General features: G+C 37.1%; 2 protein-coding genes across 2 annotated transcripts in view; one reads left to right on the forward strand and one right to left on the reverse strand.

Moving 5' to 3' along the window:
* Positions 1-1,136: 1,136 nt before the first annotated feature.
* Positions 1,137-20,415, reverse strand: part of ift140 (intraflagellar transport 140 homolog (Chlamydomonas)) — a 30,410-nt gene continuing 11,131 nt past the window's right edge. The window contains exons 19-29 of the mRNA XM_026258561.1: positions 8,276-8,453; positions 7,604-7,794; positions 6,762-6,857; positions 6,556-6,688; positions 6,207-6,479; positions 5,934-6,116; positions 5,433-5,639; positions 3,989-4,201; positions 3,659-3,807; positions 3,430-3,571; positions 1,137-2,221 (exon numbers count right to left, since the gene is read on the reverse strand). Coding sequence (XP_026114346.1) covers positions 2,036-2,221; positions 3,430-3,571; positions 3,659-3,807; positions 3,989-4,201; positions 5,433-5,639; positions 5,934-6,116; positions 6,207-6,479; positions 6,556-6,688; positions 6,762-6,857; positions 7,604-7,794; positions 8,276-8,453 — 1,951 coding nt within the window. The 3' untranslated portion in view covers positions 1,137-2,035. The remainder of the gene's footprint in view (positions 2,222-3,429; positions 3,572-3,658; positions 3,808-3,988; positions 4,202-5,432; positions 5,640-5,933; positions 6,117-6,206; positions 6,480-6,555; positions 6,689-6,761; positions 6,858-7,603; positions 7,795-8,275; positions 8,454-20,415) is intronic.
* On the forward strand, positions 9,868-19,979 carry LOC113092812 (transmembrane protein 204-like). The gene is made up of 3 exons (XM_026258562.1): positions 9,868-10,670; positions 12,415-12,570; positions 18,329-19,979. Exons 1-3 carry the CDS (start codon positions 10,424-10,426, stop codon positions 18,571-18,573), a joined length of 648 nt encoding a protein of 215 aa, XP_026114347.1. The 5' UTR covers positions 9,868-10,423; the 3' UTR covers positions 18,574-19,979.

A 20,415-nucleotide genomic window follows, 5' to 3' on the forward strand; every position in this document is an offset into this window, starting at 1 on the left:
TCTGAGAATCTACTGAACCTACTGGTAACTTGTTTGCCACGTAGCAATAAAAAAATATACGAAAAACCTTGATTATTCTGGTTAGTCACATTGTACTGCTATTATTTTGAACAATACTGTATGTGTTTCCTTTGTATATTTATTATGTAATATATAAATGCAAACACATGCATGTATATATCTAAGCAAATTATGTTGTTTATTTATTAAATATATTTATATATAATATAAATGTATATACATATAAATATTTTCAGAATGTACATATACATACATAATAAATAAACACACACATACATTTATTATGTAAACAAAATTAATCGCGATTAATCATTTGACTATACACTATTTTTTATTATCTAGCTTTCATTACAATCCATTTTTATTTTACATTTAACATTCAGTGGTATTGTAATTATAATAGTGTTTGCTTTTTCTTTTAAATACTTCTATATTGCTTTAATTTAATTCTAATTATGGGTTACCATAGTTGGCAAATGTCATGACTTTTACTTTTTTGTGAACTATATTATACCCCGGCTGTATATTAAATGTTGGAGAAATAATTACAAATGAATACAGCACTCACATAAAGCTATATATACTAGAATGCAAATCTAATCAGTTTGACTGTTTATAATGTTGCAAAATATAAAAATATTATCGCCCAGCTACAAATTTGGTATAGTATACTCACATAAAGCAATATATGTGGCATATCTGAACTGTGTAATTGTTCATTTAGTCACAAAATATGACTACATTATCAGCCAGCTCCAATCTGTTAGATTTGACTACAGTGTTATAAACATTAACATCAGGATTTTCTTTAAGTCTATGCATTGTGAAAAACAAATGAGCAATTAAAGAATTTGACGTGACTTGATAAACTAGGAAATGTATTCAGTCAGAGAGGGAATTTGTTTCTGAAGTTGGTTTACTGAGCTGGGTTTATTCATCGAGTGAACTACAGCGGTCAGAGGTGTGTGATTTGTGTTTGGTTTCTCTATGAACACGAGTCTCCGTGACATTCATAAACCGCAAACTTGTGAAAGAGAGCTCCATTTGACAAATGAATCACATTAAACGATTCTTTCTGATGATTCGGTTGAATGAATCATCAGTGATGCGCACTTATTCAAATCCTGTTTATATCAATCAGCATTCATGAACACATTACATATTAGAAATACAGAAAACACTGAATAGAAAAATATATCCTGAGATATGATTTGTGCTGCATCTGCTCGACAAATGCTTTCTAAACAAATGAATCATTACCAACAACATCAGGTCTCAGCACATATAAGACATACACAGCCTGAGAAGCAGATCGCTTTTGTTGTGGAAACAGTTTTGCTGAATTGTTCCTTCTGTTTGGTAAATATCAAAACCCCTTTGTCCTCTACAATACAAACGGGTTGTAAATCCAGAGCATTTATGATCAACTGAATCATGATGCATTTGATTAACCGTGACTCCTTTGAACATCTTGCCTCGTCAATGAACTGTGCCATTACCTTTGCATACTGACTCTTTGAATCAATTAACTGAACAGCAGAATCAGCGAGGATCAGGAACGAATAAAACATATCACGAAGAATTAAAACACCTTATATCTTCCACAAAATACACTCGCACATCTAACTTTGAGAGATGCGATTCACTCGATATGATTAAGGAAACATAGAAAAATTTATTAAAATGTATAAGATATATGATACAAAGAGAGCAGGACAAGTCTGGCCATTAAATAATTCGTAATTTGTACAAAATGACTTCAGTATAGTGGTCCAATGGCATTTCTGTTCAAAAGGCCACGCACACAAACTAATCTACTTAAGGCAACCTGCAAAGTGGCTTGAACAAAATCACACAACTATCAAAGACGCCTCGTTTACTAGACCCATAGAAATATGGCACATTTTACAAATAACCAGTACTCGGGCAGGCAGACTTCTGTAGGCTAGTCGTGTGTGATGTATGTGATTTTCTCCTGTTATTTCGAAGACCACCTCCTCAGCAGATCGTTCTCTTAATGAGTGATGTTCTCATCTTCCTCCACCTCTTCCTCGTCCTCGGCAGCATGGGTGTCTGTGTCTCTGTAGACCAGACGGACTCCAGCAGCGTTCTGTAGAGCCTCCAGACTGGTCTGACTCACGTACAAGCTCAAGTTTATGTTGGGACGCGTTGATCTCAAGTCCTCGATTTTACTCCAAGCCTAATACACATACAAAAACAGAACCAATCAAAATATAACGGGAAACAGATGTTAAAGGAATAGTTTGCCATGCATTGAGCTTTATGTCATTCCAAAAACTTTTTTGAATACTTTGGGTCCATTCTACGAGGAACAGACTGAAATTTAGGTTTTTAGATCTGCATAAAGAGTCTTCTAACTCCTTTTGTTTTCTATATACCGTATTTTTCAGACTATAAGTCGTACCTGAGTATAAGTCGCATCAGTCCAAAAATACGTCATGATGAGGAAAAAAACATATAAGTCGCATTTATTTAGAACCAAGAACCAAGAGAAAACACTACCGTCTCCAGCCGCGAGAGGGCGCTCTGTGTTTTCAGTGTATACAGGAGCAGTGAGCAGCATAGAGCGCCCTCTGGCGGCTGGAGACGGTAGTGTTTTCTATTGATTCATCATTTCTCTTGGTTCATTTCAAATTAATTTTGATAAATAAGTCGCACCTGACTATAAGTCGCAGGACCAGCCAAACTATGAAAAAAAGTGCGACTTATAGTCCGGAAAATACAGTAAATAAAAGCATTGAGAAGGATTTGAATGACATGAGGGCATTGAGAGTATAGCATGCTTATGGTTTATATTAAACACTAAAAGAGTCTTCACACTGGCATTTTACTGATAACAGATTGGTTCATGTAAGAAATTCAGACATTTAGACCCACTACTGAATTATTACAGGATTAATATACAGCAATAAAATTAACAGTGAAAATAAGAGCTTGTGCAATGCATTTAAACAGGTATAATTAAGTGTGATGATGACTAAAGGAAACATCTAATACGATTCATATTCTTTTGGTTTCTCTACACAATATTAAAAACTTGCAAATGCAATGAAAACACAAAGCATTAGTAATCTCTCATTTACTTAAAGTATCGTACCGGTCCTGGAAAAAGTGGAATTGGTACATCCACAGTTTTAAGCTTCACATAGATCAAGTGCAATCAGAGTCGGTTTTCGACTCAAAATAGTCTGTTTGCAAGCTTTCAAGCAATGCACAACATCATTTCCCCAAGTTGTGTTGTCAATCTTTCTCACTTAATATATTGGGTGCTGAATCAAGTAAGTTTGAAACTAATATTGCGGGAGCCCTGGGAACAATCACACTTGGATTCAGACTGGACCAAACGTGTCCAGTGTGAAAGCTTTCTAAAAGCAAACCTCGACATACCTGCTGGAAGTTACCATGATTGCAGTAGTGCTCCACCAGGAACCCATACACATCTCCAACACGCACCGCAGGGTCCAGATCCTTCTCATCCAGCAGAGACTCACACACACGCACCGCTTCCACTGGATCCTCCTCATGCATCCTAGACACACACACACACACAAAAAAACCTTAATGAATGCATGCACAGGTGTTTGCAGAATGCACATTCTGCATATTTCATCAGTACCTTCGTGCCTGAATGAATCTCTTGACAAGGTTGAGTCTGTGTGTCAGCATGAGGAGTTTGCTGTCAGCCTTCGCTTTAGTCAGACACTTGCAGGCCTCCGTAAGAGCGCCATATGCCTTCTCATAATTCTGAAAATCATCAATTTCCACCTGTGCACATACACAAAAATAACATTTTCACAGCAGTGCCTTAGAAAAATAACCAATTTTTTTGGTGTGAACATTTTGATAGTTTAAAGAACCTATTGTTTCACTATAAAGAATGTGAGTGATTGGAACCACTAGGATACTGTAGGATACTGATTAGTGCATGGACACGCGCTCTCAGTACCTCAGCACAGGCTTCATAGAAGCCGGCGAGCAGATCAAGAGCTCGTCCTTTGGTGTAGAAGCTGATGATGTTCTTCATGATCTCCGGGTCGTTCCTCCAGTCCAGTGACTGCAGGTAGTTGGCTGCCATTACGTAAATTTCCTTCTGTCTGGAAACGCCTGCGAAAAACACTATTTTCTCTGTATCCCCGGATTTCAACAGCGCTCGCATCGCCTGTCAAAGATCGGAACAGAAAAGAAAAGCTTGATATCTTTTCTTTCTGAAGAGGCTGGTCAGAGTGAAGATATAATACTTCTACTAATACTAATAATTTCCGTTACAGTTTTTATAACCATCTCTTACTATGTGTTGATTTTCAGCAGTGTTATGTTTTAGGATTACTGATAAACTACTGTCGTTTTGTTATTTATTTGAATTTTAGTTTACGTTATGTCAGAATTTATGTCTGTATAGGTTTTTTATTAGGTTCTAGATGTATTTGAGTTATTTTAATACTTAAACTAAATGTAAATGTGAAATATATATATTAAATGTATAAATGTGTATATATATATATGCATGTGTGTGTGTTTTTTTTTGGTGTTATGTTAGAATCATTATTATACTCACACCTTTTGTTCTTTAATATTTTGAATTGTTTTTAGCTTTATTTTTCATTTAAATGTTAAGTGTTCAAAATTTTGTTGTATGCATTTGACATTTTTATTTAATTTCATTATTTTGAAAATGTGTATAGGTATTATTTATAGAGTTTTAGCTTTTAGTTTAGGATCTGTTTTTAGTTATTTAATACTACAATTGATTGCTTCTGTTGTCCTCATTTGTAAGTCGCTTTAGATAAAAGCGTCTGATTAATGACTAAATAAATAAATAAATATAAATGGGGAATAAATAACTATAAAACAGAAAACAAAATATCTGGTGAAATCACATGCATTTTTTTCAGAGCCACAAACTTTGTTCAGGCTGCTGCTGCATTTATATGGATTCATGAGACATTTCTAAGAGTATAGCAGACATATTAACAGATAAAATACATATCACTCTACAGCTCCCAATAATATGGCTTAATTTTATGATCAAAACTCTCTGTAATTTTAAATTCATATAATGCAATGCAATACAATGACGATGAACAAATAAACGTGAAATAAATGTGTACATGTTTTGTGCAAGATTTATAGTGCTATCTGAGTTTCAATTATTTTAAGTGAGGAAAAAAAGTGCATGAGCTCAGAGAAGAAAATTTATGAGATAACCATCAGTTATTTTGTTTAGCATCAATATGCATAAATATTTGACTGCATTTGCTATGATTGGCCAATCAGAATCAAGTACTCGTGAGAGCCACGCCATAAGAATTTTAATGAAATCTTTCTGTAAGAGCAAAATGAAAGCGGTTTGATTTTCTCGGGTCACTGACTGATTTGTGCACAGGGCAAACCTTGATCTTGTTTCCAGCTTGTGTGTATTTCTTAGTGGCTAAGTGATAGTTGCCCTGCCGCATGCAGCAGTCTGCGATTTTCTCCAGCAGCTCCCTCCGGCCGGCCTCAGACAGATGGGACGAGTCTTTTGGCACCGTCAGGCTTTCGGCCAGATCTTCTGTGATGGTCAAACTCTGGTCCAAACACAACTGGAGCGCCTCATGGTACTACAAACACAAATCCCACAAATCCATATGCATACAGTTACAAAACACCGTTGTGATTCGTATAGAATTCTACTATTAGGGGACGATAACTGCGATAGGTTTTGAAAATAGGAAAGTCGACCGACTATAACACTGATGAAAGAAGAACGAACAATAGTACAGAAACAATTTTCTAGCTGATGAATGATTGTGGTGTGAGAACTATGATAAAATGAGTTATAGTTAGTGTTTTTGGTGTGAATGGCTTTTTGTTCGGTTATGAATATTAAACGATTGGCTGGATGGTGCGTTCACCTTTTTGGCAGCCACCAGCAGTTCCACAGCTTTCTGGTACTGAGCGTGCTTTATGAAGAAATCAGAGCAGCGTGCTAGTAAGGCAGGGTCACTGTTTTCATTCAGGTCCTCTGCGATCAGCTGCAGCGCTCCAAACTGCTCTGTGGCAAAAGCTAGCTCTAAAGCCTTGGACACATGACCTGCCTGGAAAGGTGGGATGGAGACGTCATATATTAGTGATCAGCACCACCTAGTGGTGAAGCTCAAAGTGCATCTTTGTGTTTGGGTGTGTACCTTATGATAAAGCATAACAGCTCGGTCCATGTGCGTTCCTTTCTCTTCATAATACATGGCTGTGTCCATCATGTCCTCTGGATTGCTAAGCAGCGCCAGATTCATGAGCTGCTCGTCCAGGTTATTCTCTTTACACAGTCGTATGGCGTTGTTATAGGCTTGCGCTCGTGTGTAGAAGTGCACCGATTGGCTGATCTCATCTTGTCCCTCGTACTGGCGTGCGACGTGATAAGACGCCGCTCTGTTGCCCGTCTCATTGGCTATCTCACTCGCCTGTCAAATATACGGATCATTGTGAGGCATTCAGTTGATTGTATTTCAGACACAAATGAAGCTTAAGGCAGCGTACCTTTTGAATGTTTCCTAGATAACAGTACACGCGCACTTGAGACAGATAGTCCTGAGCGAGGTCGTAGTAATGCAGCGCAGCCTCCATGTCTGATTGGCTCTCTAGATAGTGACCCCACCACTTATACAGATCCCTGTCCAATCACACACCAGACATCAGAGGATATCAAGGACCGGAAACATGAGTCAGTGAAAACTCAAACTCACTTGTCCTTCATCTTATTGATGTAGATCTCCAGTGAAAGATTGTCCTCCATCAGCATCCTGGGCACTTCAAACCGATGTGTGTCTGACTTCTCAAAACTACAGAACGAGACAGGAAAGAGGTCAAATATACACATAAACAGACTTTTTTACTTTCACTTTTTAATCAGATACAAAACCAATTACAATAATATATTTTTTTACATTTCTTACGCTCACCAAGGATGTGTTTATTTAATGAAAAATATAATGAAAAATATTGTGAACTATTATTAGAATTAAAAATTTAATATATTTTAAAATGTAATTTATTCCTGTGATGCAAAGCAGCATCATTATTCCAGTCTTCAGTGTTACGTGATCCCTTTAGAAATCAATCTAATTTGATTTAAAAACATCTTAATTTATTCCAAACATCTGATTGGTAGTGATAAATTAGTTTAGTTTTTTTTTCTTAAATAAATATACAAATTGATAAAATATGACGATAAAATATATTACTGTTACAAAAAAAAATTAGAATTCTTTTCAACATTCTATTCATCATCAAATGCTGAAAATACAGCTCTAATCACAGGAATAAATTACATTTTAATATAAATGAAAATAATAAACATTTATTTTACAATGTATCCCAATATAATTGTTTTTTTCTGTATTTTTGACCAAATAAATGCAGCCTTGGTGAGCAAAAACATTTTTAAAAATGTGGCAACCCCAAACTTGAGCAATAATGTCAATACTATAATAAACTAGGAAAAAAATGTAGTAACATATAATAATATATTGAATGAAAACGCTAAGGATATTTGCTGGATGTGATTGTGTGTGGACGTGACACTCACTACACCAGCGCTAGGTTCTTGTCTCCCATGGCCTCCAGGTGTTTGGCGTAGCTGTAGTAAGTGGTTCGGAGGTGGATGCGGTCGTGTGTTTCTGCCGTCTCCACCGCCTGCTGCCACTGCCCTGCCGCCTGATAAAACTTATTCAATAAATCAAACCTCCCGCATGACTTATACAAACGCTCTGCATCCTCCTGCGAAAAAAAGAGCCAGATGCTGCGATAAGCCCAAACGTTTAAATCCAAATGTTTAGTTCTTGTTATTGTACTGAATGAGACCGAGAGGCTCCGAGTGCTCTAGGTTTATTTAGACAACGCTGTGTTTCTGCTAGTGTGCTTTAAACACGACAGCAAACCTCATTCGCAATGTATCCAGCTTCCATTATCGAGTGAGACATATATATGTGACCCTGGAGCACAACAGCAGTCTTGAGTCTCTGGGGTGTATTTGTAGCAACAGCCAAATAAACATTGTATGGGTCAAAATTTACGATTTGTCTTTTATGCCAAAAATCATTAGGATATTAAGTAAAGATCAATTTTTTTTTGCACCCTCAGATTTTCAAATAGTTGCATCTCTGCCAAATATTGTCTGATGCTTATAAACCATACATCTATGGCATATATCATAAAATGTGATTTTGTGCATCTTTAGGAAAGTGTTTCTGTGTCTTACCAGCATGCCCAGCTGTGTAGCCAGTACAGCCACCTGTGCCTCCACCTCCGGCTCTTTTTCGGCTTCCCTGAGTGCACGAGCGGCCCGTGCATTACCCATGTTCCCCAGACACACACGTGCCACGTCCAGACGACGACTCTTCACACACATCCGTGCCATGTTCTCCCACACTGCCTCACTGGAGATGCGGATACACACATACACACAAAAGACAAAAGATTCAGTTCACTTCAAAAGCCAAAGATGTCTCAGAGAAGACAAGAAAGAAAAAAAAAAATAGTGCTACCACACTTTTTGATTTACAAACGTCCATGACTTCTCTAATCTTTTGCGATTCCTAAACAAGATTCAGATGTAATGGTTCACTCCAATTTGTAAACCCAGCGATATCCATTATCTCATGATTCAGACATTGTTATGGCTTACTAGCAATACTTACTCTACATAAACTAACAATCATAGCAATAGCATAACATTAAAGATGTATATTCACAATGGAAATGAGTATGACTTTCTAGGAATTCTTGGTAAAACGTTACAATAAGGTTCAATTTGTAAACTTTTTAAAGTGTGGATACATGTAGAGGAACATAACAAAGTAACAAATCTGTCTTTAAAGGGTGAGAGGATGTTTTAAAGATGAAATTTGTTTCTCTCTTCGTTCCATCTCAGCTATGCATGGAATGACCCCATCAACACCAAACACTCTCTCGCCCACATTCCCTCTCTCCCACTAGCTTGGCCCTTTGTGCCCTCCCTCCTTTTTCATCCACTGCCATCTGGTCTTTATTTATCCAAAATCCCCCCCTTTCTCTCATTTTTTCGCTCGGTTAGGATTTTTGTAGATACAGATGTGGGCTGTTTATTAGAGCGAAGCAACAGGAAATTCCCTCAATCTTTTGGGGCCCAGAACTGGAAAAGAAACAACTGAAAAGTAGAAAGAGAAGCAAATCCAACCAGAATGAATTATGATTTCAATTTTTTTGATAATAAAGTTCATTTTTACATTGCTCTGTGTGGCTGCAAGTCAAAAAACGCTAAAGTCTCTATGATCTTCTAGTCTCTAGTCTCCTTCAGTGTGCAGGGTTTTGTCACTTGTTTTATGGTCCAGTACGTGACACAAAGCACAACACTCTTAAAAATAAAGGTTCATAAAGGTATATTTCGCAGTGATGCTGTAGAAAAACCTTTTTGAGTTCCTCAAAGAACCTTTCAGTGGACAATTCTTAAAAAGAACCGTTTTTCTTAGTCTGAAGAACACTTTAAACAAAGATTCCAAAAACAGAGCTTTCTTTCAAATAAAGGGTTTTTACTGGCATCGATGGTTGCTTGAGGAATCATAGAACAATTCCTTTAATAAAAGATTCTTTATAGTGGAAAGATGTTCTTCAGATTATTAAAATAAGCAAAACAAAGATATTTTAAGAAATGTTCACTGGAAGATTCTTATGGCATCGCTGTGAAAATAGTATTTTGGAAATATAAGACTGTGGAGAATGGAAAGATTCCATTGATGTTCCATGGATGTAAATAACCTTTATATGATATTTAATCTCCTGCTCCATTAATAACCAGTTCACTAAGTCAAAGAGAGAAAGAGGACGGGTGTTGCATTCTGTTCGGTCTGCTTTCCTTCCAGGAAACACATCCTGTAGCTGGAGTTACGTGTTTGTCACCGACCGAGAGAGAGAGAGAGTGAACTTATTCCCAAGCTCTGCTGCCCTCTCATCCCAGTCCTTCTGAGCTTTTCAGGGATAAAGCACACACATGCTTGCACATGGACATGGGAAACTGAGTAATCGGAGATAGACGAGTGTGGGAAAGAACGAGAAACACACGAGACTGCATCATTCCTCAGCAGGGAGACGAAGAGAAAAAAAACACCCAGCGCACATCTGGAGGAGACAAGAGGAGGAAGGGACGAGCAGAGCCGCAGAAGAACGGAGTGATTTAACGAAAGCGTGTGTGTTTATGTGATGGCCCTGGAGGTCCCGTGTCCAGCCTTACGAGAAGCAGTGACCCCCGACTTCGAGGAAGAGGGTTAGAGACTGCCATCACCCCAACGTCCCTCAAGACACAAGAATGAGTGGCGATGTCCTCTAGCTAACCTCTCACACCGTTCATCGTGCACTAGTGGACGTCGGGTGTATGGCCGCGCGCAGGCTGGTGGCAGTGGCCTCGGCGGTGGCCCTGCTGTCTCTGGTGCTTAACAACATTGCCACGTTCAGCTCCAGCTGGGTGCTGCAGGCGCTGGAGGACGGACGGCGGAGGAGCGTGGGGCTCTGGAGAGTGTGTACGCACGAGGACACACACACTCACGAGCCCACAGTCTGCCAGAGACTCAGCTGGGGGTCGGAGCTCGCAGGGTATCAGGAGTCACGCAGCACTGTCAAACGTGAGTCTCTTCATCACACAACTGAGCGTGAGAGAATAGACACCCCCTTTATATTACTGATGGAACAGAAAAAGATAACATTTGAATATTATTATATTAATATATTGTCAATTTAATGGGATCATTAGGTAATTCGTTCAAAAATATATTTTGTAAAATATATTATAATATATAAAATATATTCAATTTATTTATATTTATAATTTCAGTGCTATGAGTGATTTTGTAAGCATAATATCTAAGGGCGAAAGTTATTTTATGAAGTTTAAAAAACTTAAAATGTGACAATTTAGTAGATAATTTTTGATTACACTGGAATACTTGTAATTAAACTCTAATAATCATATTTTTATAACTATGTATTGTAAATATATATATTTCAAGTGCACACCAACAAAGGATTCCCTAATATAATGTTTCATATAAGGTTACTTTCTATAATTTTGAAGCATTAACCCCTCCCCATAATACATTTTGAATTAAATGAATAAAAAATAATACAAAAATTTATAGTTTATAACTAAATAAATGTACTAATTAATATAAAATTTTATAAATTGTATATTTATTATAATATAATTATAAAAATATAATAATTAAATAAAAAAGTCACTGCAGGAGCCTGTGATAACTCAGGAAAATAAAAGTAGAAAAAATAAATGTAATTTTTTTTTACCAACTTTTAATGAACCGCTTCCACATGAATTGGTCACAAAATTTTATAGAATAATTTTTTTCTTTAAATGCGAGTTCTAGACATCTAGAGTTCATTTGATTTAATTTGGCATCAATTTAAAAGGTTGAAATGAAATGAAAATTTTGTCTAATCACCATGTCATTCAAAACCGGTAAAAGCTTCATTCGTCTTCGGAACATAATTTAAGATATTTTGGATGAAACCCGGGAGGCTTGTGGCTGTCCAATAGATTGCCAAGTAAATAACAGTGTCAAGAACCAGAAAAGTATGAAAGACATCGTGAGAATAGTCCACCTGCCATCAGTGGTTCAACTGTAACGTTATGAAGCGACGTGAATACTTATTACAAATATTAAGACTTTATTCAACAATTCGTCTCCTCTGTTTCTGTTTTTATGTGGAGAGATACAGAGGAGATGAACTGTTGAATAAAGTCATTATTTTTGTTTTCTTCATGTACAAAAATTATTCTCGTCGCTTCATAATATTACAGTTGAACCACTGATGGCAGGTGGACTATTCTGACGACGCTTTTCATACTTTTTTGGACCTCGACACTGTTATTTACTCTGGTTTTCATCCAAAATATCTTAAACTGTGTTACGAAGACAAAGCTTTTACGGGTTTGGAACGACATGGGGGAAAGTGATTAATGACAAAATGTTATTTTGGGGTAGAAAGTGTCCCTTTAATGTCTGGCTAGTATCTATCACTGGAAGAACAAGTAAGCAGAGATCATGCAGCATGGCACGTCTGTCCATCTTTCCTGATTTAGAAATGGGAAACGGATAGACAGTGAAGGATTGTCTTTCAGGAAGTGACACCCACATTGGCACAGTTGTGTCTTATGGACATCTGCAGCTGGATCTTCCTCACAATGATTCAGATCCTCTACCTACACACGCACACACACACACACACACACACACACACACACACACACACACACACACACACTCCTCTGCTCGTACATGCATATGTGATTTAAATAAGTCATTGAATCATTGACAAACCATTTAAGAGTTACTTCTATTGTTCTGCTTGCAGTTCAGTTTGACATGATGCGGGCATGTAACCTGATGGCTACGGTGGCTCTGACCGTGGGTCAGCTAATCTTCCTGTTTGGGTTACTGGAGATAACCCACATTACCCAGGATTCTCAGTGGTGGGAGGAAGCCATCGCTGCCCTGTTCCAGTTAGCCAGTGAGTGTTTAAACCCGCTTCTACAGTCGCTAGCAAACACTAACCGTCCCTTTGAGGAGCTTCAATAACACTGACACACAAATGCCACACACCAACAAATTAATTCTTCAATATCAAGCCGTCTGTTCACAGAGATACGGTCTCTATTGTCCCGTGTTTGTTGTTCTGCATTTCGGGAAAGGAAAGATGGAGCTTTGAGGATCTATAACAGAACAAAAGTCAACAAAGCACAGCGGCCTGAAGCTACACAATTCAACAGGAAACAACAGAGTCCTGGCCAGAGGCCCGTTCACAAATTAAATCAGCTCCCATTTGGGAAAGTCTCTTTAAAACTCACTGTTGATGTCCGATGAAAGTGTGCTGGCTGTGATGTTATCTTGTTTTATTTTGCATGCTTTCTGCATACTTTTACTATCTGCATAGATGTTTAAACGCTAACTTGCATGCTTAAAGGTCCCATGACATGAAAATGTCACTTTATGAGGTTTTATAACATTAATATGAGTTCCCCTAGCCTGTCTATGGCCCTTCAGTGGCTAGACATTGATAGGTGTAAACCAAGGCATTTCTTTCTAAATCGTTTAATACTGTCAGTAAAAAAAATGTGTTAATCTCGACAGCTGTAATAGTAAAAAAAAAAAATTGTAACAAAAAATGTAAGTATTACATAAGAGGGGTTCCACAAGTAATACGCATTTCAAATGCAAGATGTCAGCCAATCACAACAGCTGTCTCACAGCAGACACGCCCCTTCAAACAGAGCACTCAAGCCAGAGGACTAAAATCAGGACATAAAATGCATTTTATTTCAAAATTTTAAGCGTAAAAATCATAATAACAATTAGGGCTGCACGATTTTGGGAAAAAAAATTACATTGCGATATTTTATTTTTCATATCGAGATATATTGCGATATGAAAATCGAATTTTTTCTTACAAGCAAAAATGGGATGAGCAGATTTAAATTCTCATTTTAAATTATTTAAACATCGACAACATCGTGTCAATTGATTAATATGCGCGAGGGAGAGAGAGCAAGACAGCGCTCGTGTTGTTTGAAGCGCTCTCTCTCTCCCTTTATCTCTCTCTCTATCTCTCTCTCTCTCTCTGTCTCTCTGTCTCTCTCTCTCTGTCTCTCTCTCTCTGTCTCTCTCTCTCTCTCTCTCTCTGTCTATCTCGCTCTGTCTCTCTCTCTCTGTCTCTCTCTCTCTGTCTCTCTCTCTCTCTCTCTCTCTCTTTGTCTCTCTCTCTCACGCGCTCTCTCTCTCTCTCTCGAGCGCGCTCTCTCTCTCTCCCTCTGTCTCTCTCTCTCTCTCGCTATCTCTCTCTCTCTCTCTCTCTCTCTCTCTCTCTCTCTCTCTCGCGCTCTCCACGAATCACATTCGTCGAGCAGCTGGCCCGTACAATTAATGAATAACGGATCAACTAAGACAGCCTACATCGCACATCCTGCGATGTGACTATCGTGGATTCGTACATCGCGATATCAAAAAAAGACAATAGTCTACATCATGTGACCTTTAAACACATGCTCGTTGATGGACTATTAGAGAATGGACAGCTTGTGTGAGTGTATGGGTGTTGTAGGTAATAATCTGCAAACTGATGATGGTAGTTATTATAGAATTACCCAGAACATCCTAGCAACACCCTAGCAACTGTTGTACTTTTGTACGAATTGTTCTAGAAGTGACACGATGCGGCACTGTGCTTCTTGTCTGGTGTGCGAGTAAAAAAAACCTTTGCAAAACCCTAGTAACCACTCTTTCAATTGCCCACAGGACCATAAGAAATCCCTAAAACACCTTAGCAGTGTCATAGTATCCACTCAAATGTTATTTATCCACTCTGATCACAGCAGTTGTTTTCTTAACCTCAGGTCATTTTTTATAGACACCCTGATCATTTCCTGTGTACGTTTATGAGCTCTAGACACTCGTTTTATAAAAAGTTCTTTTCAGTTTCGTCAAAGCCATCCATGGCTGTGCTTGCACTACGATGGTGGTGTGTCACAAGTGAAGTATATCAGTCCAGCTAACAGTGCACAATGTGTGCGTCGTTTTAAGTGTGACAATAGTTATATTTAGCTAACGGGGGTCCAGAGCACCAGCGGCAGCTCCAGAGAGCGACAGTCAGGCGCCAGGATATCCCTGCTCAGGACGAGGAAGTGTCTGTAACTACCTGTTATGCAAACCCAGAGCCGCAGAGGAAAGACGAGGAGGGGGAGTGTGACAGTACGGAGGGGGCCAATGAGTGTCAGAGTTATTAGACATCGACTTCAACGGGAATTGATGATATTTTAAGAAGCGCAGAGCAATCGGGGAGAAAGAGAAGTGGATGTATGTGACGCCACAGAGGAGCATGTTTCATCGGGACGGGTCTAGAATCTCCCACAATGTGTGTGTGTGTGTGTGTGTGTGTGTGTGTGTGTGTGTGTTTGATGGGTGGAGGAAACAAGTGTCCTGATTAACTGTCCCCACAATACTGCATCTATTTACACAATCTCTAGGGACTGACTATGTCCGACAAAATGCAAACAATGATGTCCTCCTCATACTGCACTATTAATTATAAACAGTGAAAACCAATCAGATGCAGGCAAATCATCAACTCCTTATAAACCTTCATATGTACATCAGGCTTTCCTACTTTATTCTCACGGTTTAAGTGCACTCACAAGACATTAACACAAGGGCACTACTGAACAGGGACTTTCCCACAGACACCTTACATCATCTCACTCACGGACACAGTGATGATGGCTCAAAGCTAGGTTTTTGGGCCATTTAATTTCATTTTCATTCTAGATTACTGTGTGTTAATGAGAGTGAAAGCTTAAAGTGATAGAGTTTACCCAAAAAAGTAAGGTTTTTCAGTTTTACTCTTCTGCTGAACACATCATTTGAAGAATATGGGTAACCAAACAGTTGCTGCCTTTGCCTTACGTGATATTTGTTTCATACTATAAAGTCGATGTGTGATGACAGAATGTTAATTTTGGGGAGAATTGACCCTTTAAATGATATAATTAATAGTTTGGGCTCTGAATTCTGATTAAGCCACTTGAAAAAGGGCAATATACACAGACTAAACATTTTGAATTCTAGATTAATGATCCCAACCAAATTCACAATATCTGGCAACTGTAAACAGCCTACTATGAGGCTAATGAACATTAAATAATCTATTTAAATTTTTTAAATAATAACGTTGCATTTATTATACACTAATTTTCTACAATTAATTCAATTAAAAAATATAATAAAATATAAAAAGTAATTGCTGAATATTAGCATCTTTTTTAGCACCTTATATATAATGTTTAAAAAGATTTTCAACAAATAAAAAAATAATAATATGATTATTTATTGAACATAATTGCATCTGTCTGGCTGTAGCGGCAATTTAGCCTCAAATGTAAAAGAGTGAATTCAGACAGCTGTAGACATGACTGAACACTGTATGTTTTTACAATCATGTGTAATTTTACTAAAAAATGAAATAGAATCTGACTGAAGCGCATTTCTAAAAAGGGACAAGAGACATATGGATTTAATTTGGATCAGGTCTGCAGATGTCATGCATTTCATGTGTGTTTTTCTGTTAGATTACAAACAACTATATATCTGAGAGGGTTTTTTTTTTTTTTTTCGGGATATACTAAAATTAAACTTCTAATAAACAAAAATGATCAAGAATAAACAGTCCATGAGAAAGTCAGAGAGAGAGAGAGATGGATAAACTGAATGAAGCCTGTTATTGTACACTATGTTTCAGTTCAATTGTACAAGTGTGTGTGAGTAAGAAGTTTTTTAAGATGAAACTGAATGAAAAGGAGTGAAGGAAGGAGGAATAGAAGGATAGAGGAGAAAAGGAAGGAAAAAGGATGACACTGGGCCAAAAAAAGCTTCATTCAGAATAAAAACAGAACGAATGAACGCCTCGTCCGCTCTTGTTCCTGCCTAAATAAAACACGCATGTGTAACGCGATCTGAATACTGTAACTTTTTCCATTTTCGTTGCTCTCCTGTTCTGAATTCATCTCACATCCTCTGCGTTCTGTATTTCTGGGAATCTGCTGTTGTGTTTTCAGGCCGCAGTTATTAATAACACATGTGCTCGGAGTCGGAGTCTTTACAGGAAGTGGGAGACGTACTACTCCTATTAGTCAAACCAGCCAAAACCAACTCGTATCAGTCGAAAGGGAAGAAGATTGAGCTATTATTATGGTTGTGATGAATTAGAGGAATGTTTCGGCTTCAGGCTCTGTGGTCAGCTATGTGGCATGCTTTCAAAAACCAAAGACAATTTCTAGAGAAATCTCATTTCAATTCCAATGAATCAGGAAAGAGCTTCGGGAGGGTTTAAAAACAAAATGTACAGCTCATGATTTTAAAACTAACAAATACTGCTCTTATTTCTCATTTTCATCGCAACCAAATATAAAGCTTTTTAGAAAAACTCAATTATATTACGCTTTAAAAAGCTTGGTCATGATAGCCATTTCAATAATATTATGATATAATAACAATTAACAATACTATTTTTATATAATAATATAAAAGAGCATAGACTAACTATTCCCAACTGAACCAGTATCATACATTATACTGTGAGTATAAATAAGGTCAGTATTGATTTCATGCTGGCAAGTAAACTTGTCTAAATTTTAAAAGATTAAAAATGTAATAAGAAATAAGGAGAAATAAGATAAATTTAGGCAAATTCAACAATCTAAACCCCAAAAAACTAGAAAAAGAAATTCTAAATTACGTCCTTAAAATTTATGGCACAAAGATCATTTTAAATTTGGACATTTCAATTGGCTAAATTCAGTAAAAGCCATTTATAATTAGATTAGTTTTATTCTATATTGGGACATTAAATTGATATATTTTAATGAAATAGAAAATGCTAAATTAAATTAATGCTTTATTTTAAAAGTTTATAAAAGCGTCACATTACAAAATCTAGCAATCTATCAGATGCATAATTAAACCTGCTTAAAAACTGCATGAAATGTATTACTAAATGCATGTATCTCTTAAAATGACAATGATGTACCGTATTTTTCGGACTATAAGTCGCACCTGAGTATAAGTCGCATCAGTCCAAAAATACGTCATGATGAGGAAAAAAACATAAGTCGCACTAGACTACAAGTCGCATTTATTTAGAACCAAGAACCAAGAGAAAACATTACCATCTACAGGCGCGAGAGGGCGCTCTATGCTGCTCAGTGTAGACTACAGGAGAACTGAGCAGCATAGAGCGCCCTCTGGCGGCTGGAGACGGTAATGTTTTCTCTTGGTTCATGTCAAATTAATTTTGATAAATAAGTCGCACCTGACTATAAGTCGCAGGACCAGCCAAACTATGAAAAAAGTGTGACTTATAGTCCGGAAAATACGGTACTACAAAAATAAATAAATAAATAATTAAAAAATATATATATTATATATATTTCTGAATAGAAGAATCAACCCCCTCCCCAAAATGTTTTTTTTTTTTTTATGATTTTTTTTTTTTATTTTTGGGGGGATTTTTTTTTTTTTTTTTTTTTTTTTACACTTGAGTTCAAAAATAACTTTCCTACAAAATCCTTCTCGTTAAGCTATATAAATGACCAATTATTGGACTAAAACATTGAATCCAAGATATGGTGATAATAAAGCATTATGAGAGATAAACTGGCTAAAGAAATTTGAGCACAACACCATCTTCTGAAGCTAAGTCGTGTCTCCTTCTCTCTCTGCAGGTTTTGTGCTGGTGATCGGTCTGGTGACGTTCTACAGGATCGGCCCCTACACTCACCTGTCACACGCCTGCTATGCTAACATCGCTGCTTGCCTGTTTGCCACGCTAGCGGCCGCCATGCTAATCTGGAATATTCTGCATCGGCGTGATGACTGCATGTCTCCGTCGGTCATCGTCATCAGCCGATCTCTGACCACACCCTTCAGGCCGCGTCTAGACAATGACTACGTAGAGTCACCATGCTGACACACACAGACACATCTCACCTGAGACAAAACACAGACGGACGGACGCAATACACATGGAGAGGATTTCTATCGTTTCATCTGAAACTGATCTCCTGGACTTCATGCTTAAGGATGTGAGTGATCCTGTGACCAGACTGAATGGAAGACTTTTGAGACTCATTAAACACAGAGGAAGGACTGTGGATTACGGAGAATAAAACTGACAGAGAAAGATCAAGCTGGATCTTGACACGTTTATATTCATAGCTGCACTTAAGAGAAAGTAGAAGCACATTCTATGCACATGTATCAGTTATAATTCTATGAAACTTCAGATTTTAAAAGGAGTCCAGGCATTGAATATTGTTCCCAGGTCAATTGAATACAGTCCTTTACAGGCCGGCATGGAATCTGCTTGTTTATACATGTTTTCTGCTAATTGAGGGGAAAAAATATGAATAGGTTTTAATAAGAAAATTTGACAAAAACATGTCAAATCACATTTTACTCTAAAATACACTACATTTTATTTAATACAGTTTGTCTGTGTGTGTGTGTTTTGCATTAAGAAATCAAGTCTGTTTTTAGAAACATTGCAATATTTTGCATTATGACATTACACTTTTTAGAGAGCTTCTTTTTATTTATTTTTATTTTTTAAATTAAAATAACCATAAAACAGTAAAACAAATATACAAAACTTAAAACCGTTGAATAATGTAATGAGAACTCTGGGGGGGAAAATTGCTTAATTTCCATAAAAATGTGCAATTGTTTATTATTATTATTATTATTATTATTATTATTATTATTAAAATTCAATAGGAGAAGGAACAAGATAGAAATCAAGGAGAAATAGTTGTTGATTTTTCGGTTATTATGCTTAAATACAAAGAACATTTGCTTAATTTCTTCATTCTGTTTATGAAAATTATAATTATAATTGTTTTGTTTTTTTCATCATGGAGAGATATATGACAGTCAAATATGGTAAAATGTGTTAAGCAGAGCTGGAAGTATTGTCAAATTAATCCAAAATAATCATTCTATGAATATGTGAAGGCAACAAGACGGATATTTAGAGGAGCAGATTCTGTGCAGGTCGTGTCATTTGGTACCAAAATTATTATAATGACTAATGCCTGTGCATTCATCTGATATGACATAATCTACAAGAAGCCCAATGAGGACATTCTGCAACAGTTCAGAAAGAGATGATCTGAAACGGATCATCATTTTATGATAGACTGGAACTATGTAAGTTCAGTAAACACTAGTCATTAATATTTGCTTACCTGTGCCTGTGGTACCCATTTATGAGTATAATATAGAGCTATATTAATTATATTATTAAAATGTCACATTTCACTCTGAGCTGGACTGGTATAATACTATTAAAGAAATAAACATTAAGCCATTCAACACTCAAAGGGGATTTTCTGGGTTTGACTCTGTGCGTGTGTGTGTGCGTGTGTGTGTGTGTGTGTGTGTGTGTGAGAGAGAGAGAGATCGGTGAGCACAGAAGAGAGTCAAGGACAGTCTGAATGACAGGAAATGAACGAAGACACATAATGCTCCACTGTGACCCCTGATTCCAGACTGACACTTGAGCGATGATAACATGAGAGTAATTAATCTTACTACATGCACAGAAACTATTGGCATGAATAAGGGACAGCTCACTCCAAAATGGTCAAGGAATCATGAAAAATATGTATTTGACAAAAATAGGAAGCAGCACAACTGTATTATTCATAGTAAGAACTGTTTCATGAGCAGAAATCAGCCTATCAGAATGATTTCTGAAGATCATGTGACACTGAAGACTGGAGGAATGATGCTGAAAATACAGCTTTGATCA

This window comes from Carassius auratus, unplaced genomic scaffold (genome assembly GCF_003368295.1).
Source record: "Carassius auratus strain Wakin unplaced genomic scaffold, ASM336829v1 scaf_tig00214714_1_2670353, whole genome shotgun sequence".
NCBI classification, from domain to species: Eukaryota; Metazoa; Chordata; class Actinopteri; order Cypriniformes; family Cyprinidae; genus Carassius; species Carassius auratus.